General features: G+C 36.2%; 1 protein-coding gene across 8 annotated transcripts in view; it reads right to left on the bottom strand.

Moving 5' to 3' along the window:
- The window catches only part of FHOD1 (formin homology 2 domain containing 1), a 1,546,190-nt gene that overhangs the window by 113,166 nt on the left and 1,416,324 nt on the right, over positions 1-16,700 (bottom strand). For all 8 annotated transcript variants that reach the window (XM_044081394.1, XM_044081392.1, XM_044081391.1 and 5 more), the window contains 2 exons: positions 7,310-7,465; positions 1,653-1,835 (listed from right to left, as the gene is read on the bottom strand). In XM_044081394.1, the coding sequence (XP_043937329.1) occupies positions 1,653-1,835; positions 7,310-7,465 (339 nt within the window). The remainder of the gene's footprint in view (positions 1-1,652; positions 1,836-7,309; positions 7,466-16,700) is intronic.

Consider the following 16,700-nt stretch of genomic DNA (forward strand, 5'->3'; position numbering starts at 1 on the left):
CTAGAGAGGAGGGTAGTAAATGTTTCTGGGCTGAAGTTGGAGAGTTTACAACATGAGATGAATCTGTTTGGTTTAGATAGATGGTGAGCATACTTGAGCACTTTAATTAGTGAGTGGTCATTCAGGGTGTCGGGGAGCATTTCTGGACTGTGGTATTTGGAGGGATTTGAGACATTCTTTGTAAAAATTGACATTTTCATTCTTACCACTCTGTAATGTCATTTTCACCACTACTCTATGGGAGGGCACTCCACTCCTGGGAGGGCTTGCTTTATCGGACTTTTTTTTTGTTTTTGTGTCTGGCAGTCAATGGAGTTGGAATTCTGGGGCATGGTCATACCCAGATGATTTCATCTTATAACGATGTTACAGCACCCTCTTTCTACTACTGTCGATGTACCCTGCATCCTGCAATGTCTGGGTTGTACATAACACTTAGGTTATCCCTCATACTCACTCCCAAGACGTGTGCAAACACTCGCTCCCAGGACGTGTGCAAACACTCGCTCCCAGGACATGTGCAAACACTCGCTCCCAGGACATGTGCAAACACTCGCTCCCAAGACGTGTGCAAACACTCGCTCCCAAGACGTGTGCAAACACTCGCTTCAAGACGTGTGCAAACACTCGCTCCCAAGACGTGTGCAAACACTCGCTCCCAAGACGTGTGCAAACACTCGCTCCCAAGACGTGTGCAAACACTCGCTCCCAAGACGTGTGCAAACACTCGCTCCCAAGACGTGTGCAAACACTCGCTCCCAAGACGTGTGCAAACACTCGCTCCCAAGACGTGTGCAAACACTCGCTCCCAAGACGTGTGCAAACACTCGCTCCCAAGAAGTCTGCAAACACTCGCTCCCAAGAAGTCTGCAAACACTCTCTGGTAGGTTATTTCTGTCTTCTTCCTGCAGCTTTAGCTTATCCATCCATGTGTTCAACAGGTGGAGGTGAAGCAGTAGAACTTGAACTGATTTGCTAACTACCATCCCCAGTGGGTAAACTGTCATCAGTTTCTTAATCCCATCCTTCCTTGGCCAGCTCCTCCAATACTAGGGTCTGCTACTCAAACCGCGGGTGGCTAAGGTTGTCACAGAGTGAACCCCCTGCACCAAGAAGCCAGGGCACAGCATACTGTTTACAAACTTTATAAAAAGACCCAGCCTCCAAGCAGCTGAGCTCAGACAATACCAGTAAGACACTAGTTTTTGCTGCAGTAAATAGTACAACTAATACAGTAGAAGTTCAAGTGTGGTGCAGTCAAACTGTTCCTACATCATATTTTTTTGGGAGGGGGGTTACTAAGACAAACCTTTCAAACTCTGGCAAGATAAAGCTCATCAACATTGTACTGTAAATAGCCAAAACATATACAAGCTAAGATTACTTTAATATCTCAATCTCATCTCCCAAATTTGCTTCTCTGATATGCATTTTTTATGCAAAATGATCCGAGTTTTTAACAGCTTCCATATTTTTGCCTTATGCATTCCTCAACAGTAAAGCCCATTTGAGGACCAAGGCACATTATGCATGCCAAATCGAAGGGCTACACATTGGCTATTCATCACTCACTTTATTCCATTAGCATTAACATTCGTCTTTTAAGACCTGCAACAAAAGGAAGACAAGCAAAAGTAAAATTGTGTTCTTACCTTCTCCATGGCCTCATAGTCCAGTTTGAATGCCCAGAGTTGTAGCCTGGCTGTAAGTCCACTAACTGAAGACAAGGTCAGCAAAAACTGTTCAGCTGACCCCAAAGGGACATCTGGGTTAGCGAGCTGGGCTTCTTGAATCTTCTGTTTTTCTTCATCTGTTGGTGCCAATGCTAGGATTTTCTGTGATGACAATTTCAGCGTGTTAACTGATGTATATTTTACAACTTTTCAGAAGTTGTTTCTATATTCAAACTTTAACCCACAGCACTTATGAATAAACCTGTTTTATTTCATAAAGTCAGAGTTTTTGTTTGCAAGATATAACTTAAATGAAGTTGGTGAATTCAATACTTCTAAATCTTTACGTATTTTTACAAGGAAATACTCAACTTTCTAAAACTTTATATGCATTTCTGTTAGTGACGTACTGAGAAAGTTTGTTGCATCTCACTTTTGCAAAATTATTCACTCCAGTCTGTGAAACACACTTCAACATCCCCTTGACTTGATTGACATTAGTTATGTACTCCAACAAAGTCATACTTTATTTTATTTGTACTTTTATTTGCACTTGTATTTGTTTACCAAGGTACATCACATCACTCATCTCCATGGACTTTTTTCAGACTTGGCCTGACTATCTGGTTAAGTGACTTGCTCAGAATCATGTGGTTAGGAAATGGAGACTGAGGGAATCAAACCCAAGGACCACAGGAAACAGCTCATTAATTTTCTGTGCAAAATGCCAGGCATTGCTACAGAGCATCAGTACTTGCAATGTATCCTGTAGGAAGAAGGATTATGTAGGAATTTATCTTCAGAGTACATTTAAAGTGCTGTCTGTCAGAGCTGAACACCACATGACTAAAATGCTGGTTCTGTACATCTCTTTGTTCATTAAGGTCACCACAATGGGGGGATTTTTCTATATTCTTACAGTAAAGAAACCTCAGAGTTGACATTATAAGTACTAAAGGTACAGAGCATAAAACCCTCTCTGCACTGGGTGTAAGGAAATTTTACCAACTCACAAAAACAGTGCTTTGAGTTGCATTAGAAACAATTTTGACCATTTTAAGGTAGTGACTCTACAGTCCTTTGTCCACACAGCTTAAATCCACTATAAATCAGCAAAGAACTCAAAAATAAGGAAATTCATAACTAGAAGGGACAACTCTGTGAAAAGATTTTATAACCAGTGCCATAGCTAGGTCACGTAGTAAACAATGACTCTCTGTGACTGGTGACCCTCAGCTCTATGGTGGGGAGCAAAAAAGTCCATCTGACTGATTAACCAACAAGAGCAAACCAATATCTTTGCAGAAAAGGAAAAAAAAAATACAGAATAAGAATTTGTAGGTTCATAGATAAGTACTACACTAGCTGCTCTTACGGACCATTTCAAGGCTAGCCACTTTCCCTTCTTGGGCTCAAAATAACCTATCCCATTTGGTTATAGATCGTCCTTACCCATCCCATAGTCAATAATTCTATATTATCCATAATGTGAATAAATGGGATCATACCATAGATAATTTAATGGGACCCATGCATAGGATAAAACATTCAGGAGCTGTCATTGTCCATTAGTAGTACAAGGGGCAGTCCTGGGGTAAATTTTCTGTTTCTCAATCACAGATCTAAGTTGTATTTGAAAATGGACAAGGACGGATTTTGTTTTATGTAAACGGGGAATATGTTCCATCCTATGTGAAATATACCTGTCCTTCCAAACCATTCCACTGATGTTCCAGATCAAGTATTAGTGAATGTCATTTGACTTGCTACTGTGCAGTAAATCCATCAGTAATGGGTCACAGGACACCTTGTATGCCAGACACAGGTCATCTCTTAGCAGTATGTAGGATACAGACCATAGTGACAGGGCTTTGAGTTAGTCCATGTAGGACATGTTGTTTAGGCCTTGTATCCTTTTAGTAAGGAATCTCTGTGGGCATTCCAGTTGTATGTGTCTGGACAGGTACATGTCAAAAGGGGCATTATATTTCTAGTACTGGCCTAACAAGGGCTGAGTAAAGGAGAACAATGACATCCTTCGATCTAGACACAATCCCTTTGTTTATAAGCTGTGCAATATAAAAGAACTTTCTTACAATAGAGACGATGGTCAAAAGTTGATCACTGTTCACAAAAGTTTCCAAATCCCAAACAACTGGGTCAACACTTAGGGGCGCACTACTAATGTGGTAGTTACCTTGGGTAGATGACTTCCTAAAGAATATGATAATGCATTTTCTGGCATTTAATTTCAGTCCATGATTTTGGCACCAGTTATATACTTCAGACAAACCTTCCTGCAGGATAGATAAGTCATTTGGGACTTATCTATATCCTGATTTATGGGATGGGATACAAGATTTCTTTAATAGATGTCCCAAATTATTTAGGGTTGTGTTTAGTAGTATGCTGAAAGCATTAGTCCAGATAAAATCACTTCAGCTAGCATTATTCTGAAAGTTATTATAGTATAGTTTTTTGTCTTAATTTATTTGCTTTTTAGTACGATTGCAAAGCATTCTGAAGTTTTCAAGATTTTAAGGTGTTTTATAGTTTTGCCATTCTTTCCATGCTTTTTATCTGTTCTGTATTAGCATTATACTCTTTTTGGATAGCTAAACTGCATTATTTGCTTTCAGTCTCTTCCTTCTAGGAGGTATAAGGCTATTTAGAATATTTAGAAAAGTTGTACTGAATTCAGTAACAAAATTCTCACAGTTTACACTTGTCCTAATTACCTTCTTGCATCTGTTTTGTTACTGGTACTTCATCCGCTGCAAACAACAGAGTAAGCAGTGGTAGGAGACCGCTACAGCTAACAGGCTATTCATGACCTAAACAAAAGAGGCTTGAATCCTCAGAACAATGAAAAACCTGACAAAAGCCTCACCCTTTGTCTCACACACTGACCAGCACATTTCCATAAAAAATAGTGCATTACTTTTTTTTCAACATTAATAATCAAGGTAGCAGTAGTCCTATAGAAACAGTAAATAATGTGTTAATTACAAAATAACAAATACAAAGAAACAGCCAGAGCAGTTATGAACATGCTAAAATGTTTTATACTTTCCTGTTGTCTGGGCAGCTGTCATGTTTCCAAGAGAAACTCCAAAGAAACAGCCAGAGTGAGACACCAGTTTGAATAGTCTCTTTATTGGGTACAAATCCAAGTTAAGTGCTTTCGTCTCCCAACATTTACATGGGACTTCTTCAGAACTAAAAATCATCTTACTCTACTAGTTAAAATACCCTATCGAATTAATCAATGAAGCAATCAAATATTCACTTAAGAACAATTAAAATCTGTCTAAGTTTTAATAAACAATTAATGCTAATGTATTCATTCAAGCCAGGATACACAAAGGCATTCAGCCTTAACTGCCATTTTAGTTCACATGATTCAAAATATTCTGGTAAACATTTACCTTGGACATCACGGACAATCTGTTGTATCACAGAGAACCCAAATACATGTTCCTTGTACTCAGTAACATGCTTACATAAAGCATTAGTTTGTTTGCCATTTTTAATGTCTGAAAGATGTTTATACATTTTTCCCTTAGCCGCCTGGACGTTTTTCTTATATAGAATGCAGGACACTGTAAACATTTTGCTACATACACAACATTTTTTGACTGACATGTAAAATGTCAAATGTAAAATGCCCATGCATTATAAACGGAGAGTCAGCCAGTTTAAATTTCAAACCCGTTGTAATTATATAGGGGCATTTTCTAGCCTGGTAGAGTAAGATGGTTTTAACTTCTAAAGAAGTCCCGTGTAATGTTAGGAGTCGAAAGCTCTTAACTTGGATTTGTACCCAATAAAGAGAATATTTGAATTGGTGGCTCGCTCTGGCTGCTTCTTTGGAGTTTCTCTTGGAGTCTTATTGTGCTTTTTGGGTACAACTCTCATGCTTGTTGAAACAGTTACAGAAGATATTCATGGGGGTCTAAAATCATACTGAGGAGATGAAAGGAAAAAGAAAAGTGAATAATATTTGTACACTGTTTCCTGCAATGTGTACTATACAATTTACCTGAATCCAGCTTACTGTCTATTGATCTAGTGATACAATATTATTTATACTGAAAACACAAAAAGACATATGCAATTTTTACCACAAAGAACAAAAACTGAAGACTGACCCATTAATGGAAGATAATTTTTTGGCCCTAACTGTACAGTAATGGTGAAATGTCAAAACTCCCTGCACGCTAGTAAAACAAACAAAAGAGTACTCTGACAACATAAATTAAATGCAAACAGCACTGCAAACAAAATAAGAGACAGACAGGATAGCACTCAAGATACATGCATCTAATAAGGGATCCCGATATCCTGACTGTCAGGTGTCAAAACTAAATGTAGCTGGTCTTGAGAGAAAAAGGATAACAAAGGGTTAACAAAAAAACGAGGGCCCTAGCAAAGTTATAGATGCAGGGACAGCAACGAAATGAAAATAGGAGGAACTGTCAATATCATTCATGTAAAATACAGGCATCATCCTAACAAAGTGTTATGCATATACTACCACAAATGTGGAGGGTGCAGACACCTTGAAAAACTGCAGAAGATACTCTCGATCAAAAAAAAAAAAAAAAAAGGAGATACATCTTTATAGTTCTAGACAAACAATACTAATTCAGTAAAAATAGTTTCCTTCCTAAAATAAGGGGGGGGGGGTCCTCAATTCCTTCACCTTATAAATACAGTTACTGCCAGAAAATCAAAGTGTCAGATATTCTCAGTCCTAAAAATCTACATAGCTCCCTATGCTCAGAGCTACAAATGCAAACACCTATTTGGATGTTGCACAATTTCATACCCTAGAGCTACAAAAATTAGTAACATCCCTAAACTTAAAACAAGAAGTAGTGCTGTTAAGTTCTGTCAAAGCTATCTAGATATATCTAGGCAACATCTAAGCAAAGTTGGCAATGCCATGATTGTTTCCCAGGCTAGTGAAAGCAGATAAGGTACACATACTAAACCTAGAGTACTTGACAATAGTTTTCACTCTTACTCACAAACACTGGCTAATCTACAACGTATGTACTGTGCCTGTGTACTATGTATGTATTCTACCTATGTTCCAAATTTCAGCTGTACACCACAAATCTATTAATTACCTTTATTTTTAAATTAATATTTTTTTGTTTGTTCTCTCCACTGTAACTGTTGACATACTGCATACCACTGTAAAAACATGTGTTTTATAATTTTGTGTATACTGATCATGTCTTAACTAAATGTATCTGTAATTTTTCTTTGTGGAGCTTTTCTCCTCGGGCCTCTGCTGAAAAAGGGCCTTTTCGGCTCAGTCAGACACCCACGGTTAACAAATGTAAAATAAAATAAAATATCACAAGCAACTGAGGCAAAGGCTGATAATACAATGCTTGACTTAAATCTGTTTATATAACACATTCAAAACTCAAACCATAAAGGAAGAATTAAAAACAGAAAATATCACAACAAATATAAAACAGCAAGACAGTTACTGAGAGGCAACTATCTCAACTTATCTGAAGATCATCAGGGGTAAAGTGTAAAATAACCAGCAATAAGCTAGGACATTCCAGAAATGCATACCTTCTGATAGTCTACAAAAACTAAAAATGGATTCTTACCTCAATGCCTTCTTTGTTGATGGCAAATTCATCAAAAGTTAAGATTGCAGTCTTGATGATATGAACTGGTGGTAATACTGTTAAGCCAATATTAATTGCATTACTTCGCTTGGGATCCAGCACAATTACTGCCTGCTTTTTACTTTCAGTACCTTTCTAAAAGGGAAGATAAGGGCACTGTGAAATAACAATGTTAGAACAAAAATACTGCATAGCAAATAATCTTACAACTCTTGCTAACACATAAGTGATGCTTCCAAGTAACATAACAATTCACTGTTGAAGTTCATATGAGGAGATGTTTCGGAGTATAGAGCTGAAGATGGGAAGGGTGAGTGGGGAGGTTGGTAACACTGTGAAGGGAAGTTCCATCAAGATACTTTTTCATTGTATTAAAAAAATAAGCAATTAACTATTTTCCGACAGTAATACTGATAATACTGCAGTTTTCAGACTTTTTAAAACATTTATTGAATTATTACTTAAGACATAGGCAAACACATTTATATATAAAAAAAGATGCTCACAGTTACAAACATTAAGCGTCACAAACATGCTGTTATACAATTATCACTAATCTAACATTACATAAATTGATAAATTCCTGCCTTCCCCTTAATCCTCACACCACAATATTTGCTTCTACCCTTTTCTAAAGATCCCACTTCCAGTTTTTATCTCCATAACAATATTCACTAATTCAGGTATAGGTGCATCAAACATTGATTTCCATTTTCTAGTAAACTGCTTTTTTTTGTCAACCACCAGAATTAAACTTAACAAGGCCTTTCTATTTCCAGGCAATTTAGATCCTGTATCCCAGCTCAATATATAAATAAATAATGTCCCTAGTTTCACCCATTTGCACACCCAATACTTCTGGCAAAGTAGTCTCTAGGGAATTTTTAAAGTCTGCCAACTCATTACACTCCCAAAATACATGTCCCCAGTTACCTCTTTCTTCCTCATCACACCTCCAACATTTGCCATCTACCTGAGGAATCTGCTTGGTGTATAAAAATGTCTATGGAAACACTTCCAAGCAAAAATCCTAAATATTCTAAAGTTTGTTGCACATTCAAGAGCCATCCATATGTTCCACTGTTTCCTTGTGAACTGCTTACCCAAGATCTCTTCCCTATCTTTTCCAACCTCCCCTATAGTTATTGTGCAATACTTCATATGTCCTACTAATGAACAATTTTTTGAATGGCGCTTCAGTTCCAGATACAACTAAAAACTCTACCAGAGCAGGTCTTTCACTTACGATTCCCCTATCCCTTTCTCTGCCTACACTCTGCTTTCTCTATCAGGGACAGATAGTCTCCAGCCTGCAGTCCAAATGTCTTATTGTCCTCTTCGTATGCAACCTGCAGTCCAAATGTCTTATTGTCCTCTTCATATGCTATTAATTTTCCCTCTTTAGTTATTTACTCCCAATACCTTGGCTCATTTGCTAGTTTTCTCCAGTATATTTCTGTCCCCTCTTGCCTATCCTCTGTATCCCTAATAGCAGTCATCCCTATTGGCAGAATCTCCTTTGTGCATTCTTGCATTGACTTAGCTTAGAATATTTTCTGCTATTTTATTAATATAATATTCTGTATGGCTAATTTCCTTAAGGATTTGCATCCAAAATCTCTCCTTATTTCTTGACCCCTTTCCCCACCTCATCATCATCGTCCCTTTCCACTTTGAATTATAGCTGTCTGCATGTGTTGTATGAGTCTCAACTATGTAGCTCTAAATGTCCTTTCAAATAAAATAATTCTAAACCACCTTGTTCTGCTGGAGGAATCAACTTAGCCCACTTGACCCTTGCCCACTTCTCCTCCCAGATAAAGTCATTCATGCTCTATTCCTGTTGACAACTTCTCCTTGTTGATAAAAATATGCCTGATCTGTATATAAAACTTAAGGAACAAAAAATATGTTCACTACTTGTACCTTGCTAGTCATATCCATAAACAAGAGCTTCCAGTTCATTATCTTGTTTATTCACTTCCCACAAATTCTCACCTGCCATAACAGAATTGTTTTTAAATCCATAATCCTAAGTACTTCATTTTATAATGACCCCCAGATGTATGGATATTGCTAGACCAATTTGTGTATGGGTACATAGTTTATAGCTACAGACTTTGTTTTTGTCTGCATTCCTTTTATATCCCAAAAAAGGTGAAAAAGTCTCAGACTGCTTCACTACACTGAGATGTACTTTTCCCATTTTATCAAGTACAAAATAGTATAGTCTGTAAATAAAACCAACTTTTCTGAATCACCATGCCAATCACATCCTTGAATGTCTGAGTCCCTTGTTTTCCTTGCAAATGGTTCTAAATACAATGCAGAGAGCAAAGGGGAAAGAGGACACCCCTGCCTGGTTCCTTTATTCAGAAAACTTATCAGAGAACCACCCTTCCTTGTTAATTTTTACCTCTGATCTCTCATACATCCTCCTAATTAACCTTATTATTGTATCAGAGAATGCAAATGCTTTCATTGTCCTACTCAAAATCCCAGCTTACTCTGTTGAATGATTTGTCTGCATCAAGACCCACCAACAACAGTGGTATTTTCTTACATTCTGCTTCCCACTGCATCATCATCTATTAATGCTGTCAGATGTTTGCTTCCCCTCTACAAACCACATTGATCTGTATCTATCAATTTTGTATCATTTTTTTTTTGCTCACTAAAGTAAAGGATTTTTGACTGGAAACAGACCGTCTACCCTCTTTGATTACATCCGAATACTTATTAATTCTGTACAATATTTCAAATTATATATTTTTTTTATTACTTTTTATAAACAACACAACTCAGCCGAAGCTGCAAGCCAAATTATGAACATACAAAGACACGGAAAACAGACTGCAGAAAATAATCCTTTACTGATTCTGGTACTTCGGCTTTTGCCTTCTCACAGAATACTTTACTCACAGAAGCAGCCATATTTATACATCAACTTAATGATGCCTAATTAATCAATTACATAATTAAATATTTGAACACAAATATTCATTAACATTTCAACCTCTTTACATTTCACAATTTTTGACATTTTTTAACATTCTTTAACAATTTCTAAACATTTATTAAACATTTTTAACATCTTTACTTTAACCATACTACATAATTCATTGTTAACTTCACTGACCCAAACACATTATCAAAATATGTCAAAATTACGCCTAAAATGCTCATATAACTATATTTCAAGATTCATGCCATTGGGATAAAGAGTATTATAATTAATAATAAACTTGGAATCCATTCTCAATAATCTTTGTTGAAAATTAATATTACTTGTCCCCACCACATAAGGTCTAGCAATTACACTAAAAATGAAACCTTCTACCAAACCTTCGTGCTTAATATGAAAATGTTGGGCCATGGGGCTATCCATCCTACCATTTCTTATGTCACCACGGTGTTCCATAATTCTTAACTTCACCTTACGTTTAGTCTGTCCAATATACCATTTTGGTGATGGACATTTACAACTGATCACGTAAATAACTCCAAAGGAGTTACAATCGAAATGATCAATAGCCCTGTAACTTTTACCATTGATCATCTTTCCATTCAAATTTCTGATTCTTTCACAAACATTACATCTCCCACATGCATAAGCACCTGCATTTATTATCTCCTTCCTTTTACTTCTAGTTCTTAACTTCTCTTTCAAATTTTGAAATCTTCCACGAGAAAAAAACAACCTTCTTAGGAAATATGTCACTTAAATTTTCATTCCTACTTATAATAGGCCATAGAGTGTTTACCAAATTTTTTAAGATTGGTGAAAAACCTGAATATCTATTAACAAAAATATGACATCATTCTGTTTATCCACATGATCAGCTAAATTAATATCTCTCTCCCCATCTAATTTGTTCCAATTCGAATGTGACCATTTTTTATGAACTCCAAGTTTAAATTCTTTTTCTACTTTATTTCTTGCTTCCCTAATTAACTCATGAGAATATCCCCGTGCATGTAACCTTTCTTTAACAAGATCAAATTCAACTTTTAACTTCATCTTTTCTGAAGTATTATTTGCAATGCGCTTAAACTCCCCTAACGGTAAAGACTTGATTAGATGGGAACTGTGCATACTGGAAGCATGTAAAAAATTGTTTACAGCAGTAGCTTTATGAAAAGGCTTATACTACACCCTTCCATCCATGCCCACGTACAGTTCCACATCTAAAAACTTCAATCTTCGCTTATCAATATTAAAGGTAAAGTCCAACCCACATGGATTATCCCTCAAACTAGTGATGAACACCTCAAATTCTTTAGGGTCACCACTGCATAAAAATAATAAATCATCGATGTACCTTTTACATTTCACTACATTCTCACAAAAGAACTCAGTTGGATACAAAAACATATTCTCAAAATAAGCCAGGAAAAGAATAGTGTATGATGGAGCAAATGACGCACCCATAGACGTACCTTCTTTTTGAATAAAAAATTTTCCATCAAACTCAAAATAATTATGAGTTAAACAAAGTTTCAACAAATTGATTATGTACATCGTATGGGGCCCCTCACCTAACATTTTAGAAACTGCCTCTAGTCCCCAGTTAGTTTTAATGCAAGTGTAAACAGATTTGATGTCATGACCCAATAAAAAATCATCCTGCCATAGGGTCCCTCCCTACAAAATCACAGATTTCCTTAGTATTCTTAACATGAGAGGGTACTCTGGAAAGATGACATTTCAATAGAGAGTCCAACAGGATACCCACATTTTGCAGGTAAGCACCTTTACCCGACACTATAGGTTGTCCTGGTGGGTCCCTTAAATTCTTATGAATCTTTGGAATAATAAAAAATTTAGCATCCTTAGGACACTTGATGTAAAGTTTTCTAACATCAGCAGGGACAAAAAATCCCAAACGTTCACCCCTTTCTAACAACTCAAGTAAAGCAGTATTAAATTCTGACAAAGGGTTTGTGGGCAATTTACTACTATCAGATAGTAACCCATTAACAATGGTATTATACCTCTCTCTCAAAAAAATTACCCTATTTCCCCCTTTGTTAGACTGAATACATAATCTTCATTTAGCCTTCTTAACTCACAGACAGCCAACCACTCTTCCTTAGACAAATTAAACTGCTTGTTACTTCTTTTGAATCTAATAAATTCACTTTCCACTTGTTTACATAATGTTCTTTCAAATACATTAATACTAGTAGTTGTTCTAGGGGGAATGAATTCACTCAAATATGGCATCTTAGGTAATAAAAACCTCCCATACCGCGTATGGAACTCAAATCCTAAGGCAGTTTCATCAGACACATTTTCATCTGAAAAAATATTTACCAACTCATTTTCATGTATGGAAATATCCAACAATGAACTCTCCAGTAGTGAATCATCAATAGAATCTGCAGAAATATTCATTATATCTGTTTTTTTATTTGCAAAAAAAGCTCTCAAATGTAATTTTCTGCAAAACTCTAACTTCCAAAATGACCTCAGCCATAGAGGGAATACAGGTTGGTATGAACTTAGTACCTCTACATAAAACATTCTTAATGTCATTATTCAACGGTAAGTCTGTTAAATTTATAATACTCAAGTCCTCACCTACATACATATCATTGTGAAAGAAAAAGTCATGATCCTTACTCGCATCTGCACAGTCAAAAACAGGCAAAATCACCTCAGTCTTCCCTTTCCCTGAGATGGACTCGGCTTTGAAAAGGGCACTGTGGCATTCAAACCACTGGGTTGAAGGCTGGTTTCTACATTCAAATTATCAAAGGAAACGCTTTTCCTACCAACCGATACTGTCGCTGAAGATGAAACCGATGACTCTTGCACATCGCAAGTTTTGCTGTTCCTGAAACCAGATCAACCACGCCCCCCTCTTTGGACTATATTGCTAGGAAAAGATTTTACCAGTTTTATAACCATTTGAATCACGTACAAATTTCTTCTTTTTACGCTGAATAACATCCGACTCAATTCTGGATACCCTGACTTTAATCTCTTTCATGTTTTGATTAAATAACTCCTTAGAAGTTTCATTAATGAGCGCCTCTTGAACTGCCAAAATGCTAGACCGCATCTTGGTAAGCGCTCTCTCATTACGCTTTAACACTTTCAACCAGCCTAAAGCGCATTGCAATGATATCTCCTTCCATTCGGAAAAAAGATCTGATTCTTCATCAGAAAAGTCATACGCTGGCAACCATTCAACTCTTAACCCCCTGAGTATGACATTAGAGTTGACATACTTCTCCAAAAGTCTTAAATCATAAAACATAGTAACTTCCTTAATCATCAATTTTTCCAATTCCTCATACTTCACTGAGCATTCATTATGGCCAAAAGTCCACGCATCACTTGAAGCAAACTTTTCTTCTCTATCCTTCCATATTGCCATGAAACTGAACCTCTCCTGGTTCACTGAAGCACCACCAGGTGCCAATGCTGCTCCATTTGTAGACATGATAAACAACACAACTCAGCTGAAGCTGCAAACCAAATTACAAACACACAAAGACACGGAAAACAGCAGAGACTGCAGAAAATAATCCTTTACTGTTTCTGATACCTCAACTTTTGCCTTCTGCAAGTAAAGTATCTCGTGAGAAGGCAAAAGCCGAGGTACCAGAAACAGTAAAGGATTATTTTCTGCAGTCTCTGCTGTTTTCCGTGTCTTTGTGTGTTCGTAATTTATTACTTCTGACTTAAGACAAGTTTAAGTTTGCTACTTCTACTACCATTATCTGATCTTATTAATATACAGTGATTAACTAGATATATATGAATAGAAAAATCTTCCACACAGAGAAGTTTCTTACACTGTTTTGTTTATTTATCAATTTTGGCAACATCTTTACCATTCTTTTAGCCATTATATATAGTAACACTTTATAATCATGGTTTTAAAATCAAAACAGGCCTACATGAAACTGGGCCTGATGGGACTTTACAATGTTTAGGTATTATAGCCACCAGCAATTTCTTTCAGGATGTTGGTGCTTCCTCTCATAAAAAAAACAAACCTTCCAGATCTTTATCACTTTTTTCCCCTCCTGACTTCCAAAATTCAATACAAATACCATCTATTCCTGGAGACTTTCCTGCAGAATGATTACATTACCACTTTTATCATGTTAACCGTTACCTCTAACCATAGCATACTTAAGTCTTACATAACACTTCCATTTGTACTTTTTCTTAATTTTGACATTTCTCTGCTTTATACACATTTTTGTAGAATTTCTGAACTACCTCTAATACCTTGACTGGATCTTTAATTACTTTTCTTGTTACAGGCTCCATAGGTTTAGCAACAACCCTTTCTACTTTCTGTTACACAAGTCATTGTGCTAAGAGGTTTTGTGATCTGGAGTTATCAAAAAGTAGTTGCTTAACAGCAATCTTTCAAAACTCATGCATATTATCAAGGGAATCTCTTATTTTCTGTTTAGCACTCTGCATTTCTGCCTCATCTTGTTCTGAGAAAGTCCCCATATTCTGCAATACTTTACCTTTGTTAACACCTCTAAATAATTCTTGTTGCTTCTTAGGCATATCTTTCTTTTATTCATACCCTATTTTTAAACACAACTTTTATTTATCCCACTAACTATAACTTATGAAGAAATTTCTTTTGACCCTAATAATTCTTGAATAACTTTCACTAACCATTCCTTACATTACTCTCTTTTTAACAGGTAGGTGGAGAATAACCAATGTCTCATTTTGGGTCTACTTCAAAGTTTCAAAACTTCAAATTTCTTATGGTAAAGATGAAAGATCAAAGTTTTGAAACTTGGAAATGCGAATAAAAAATGAAAACAAAAAAAACTTTTTTTAAAATGTTTTTCAGGGGGGGCAAGCCCCCCTGCTAAATAAATATGCCAACTTTGAGACAGCACTACAGTGGGGAAAATGGCAAATATACTGTTCCACTCTGTACAGAGATCTACATTTAAATGGCTCAAAGTTTCAAAACCTTGACCTTATGGCCTCGACCATAAGAAATTCAAAGTTTTAAAACTTTGAAATTTAGAAGTAGACCCCTCATTTTACTTCATCATTTTTATCTTAGTTGTTATTGGCCCATGATCTCAAATAGTTATTGGGATGTATGTACTGAAGCTTTCAATTAAATGCACGTGTTTCTGTGAAATATAATTTCTGTCTAGTCTAGCCCAGTTATTGTATCTTGTGGAAGAATATTTAAATTCTCACAGAGTTCCTTCTAGTGAATTTCACATCTTCCATACTAAATAATTTCACAAATTTCTTCAGAAATCTACCCTCTTTTATTAAAATTTCTCTTCTAGGTCCCCCAGATACTGTACATCCTCACTAATGCAAATCAAGTTCCAGTCCCCACCCATAAGTAATATTTCCTGCTGAAAGCTGATTTCTGCAAAAATTTTCTTAAGCTCAATAACACTAGTTTTGGGTGGAATATACATATATGCCAGTGTAATCCTTTCTCCTTGCCAGTGGCTCCTTACTACCACAAATCTACCATTACTATCTTTTTTCCCTCATCTATCACAATTGGAACTCCTCTAGCAATTGGTACAAATACACCCCCCATTATTTTGCTGAATATCCATCCTGAAATCTTCTCTATCAAATTAACAAGTCTCTTATAGCATCACTATTTGCATTCCAATTTTTTAATTCAATACTCTATTTTTTGTTTATACCTCTGACATATCCAAATAATGTGAGTTTAGCCATTATGAAAAGAAGTGTTCATTCCCATCTATTATATATGACAGTTTTTAATGTCTATTTCCAGCTTTTGTGTTACATGCAACCATTGATGTTTGTCAGGTTAATCTCAAACAGTTGTCTCATCTCCATTTGAAATTATGTCACATTTTACAAGCATTTATTATGAAAACCATTGAACAAAAAACAAAAAAAAAAAAAAAACACACCTCAGAACTGATTAACTTTGAACAAATACACAAAACTATGTACATCTTCAACTAATCGTCAAATAATGAAGATTAACCATCCCAAATGTCCCAAAACGACAGCTGCACACACAGGCATAACTTCTCCTAATATTAAGGTTATCCATGCTGAGATGCATGATTATGGTTCATGTTCCTACTTACACTAATTGCTGTCTATTCTTGTCTTCATTGCCCTCCCAGAAAAACATTTAACCTTTGGCCTTAAAAAAAGTGTTCTGGCTTTATTGCTTTCTCCCTAGTCAGCTTGTCTCCATGAAAACACAAGTACCAGATGTATATACAGCTCTGCAAACTTCTCAGCTTATAAACAAGCATTTATTTGACAAAGAAAATCTTATCACATTCAGTGTGTTCTTATTTACTTGCTTACACAAAAAATTATTAGATTAAACCAAAGACGTTTATCCAGAAT

The sequence above is a fragment of the Protopterus annectens genome, chromosome 8.part0, assembly GCF_019279795.1.
Source record: "Protopterus annectens isolate FY-2018-M chromosome 8.part0, PAN1.0, whole genome shotgun sequence".
Taxonomy (NCBI): domain Eukaryota; kingdom Metazoa; phylum Chordata; order Ceratodontiformes; family Protopteridae; genus Protopterus; species Protopterus annectens.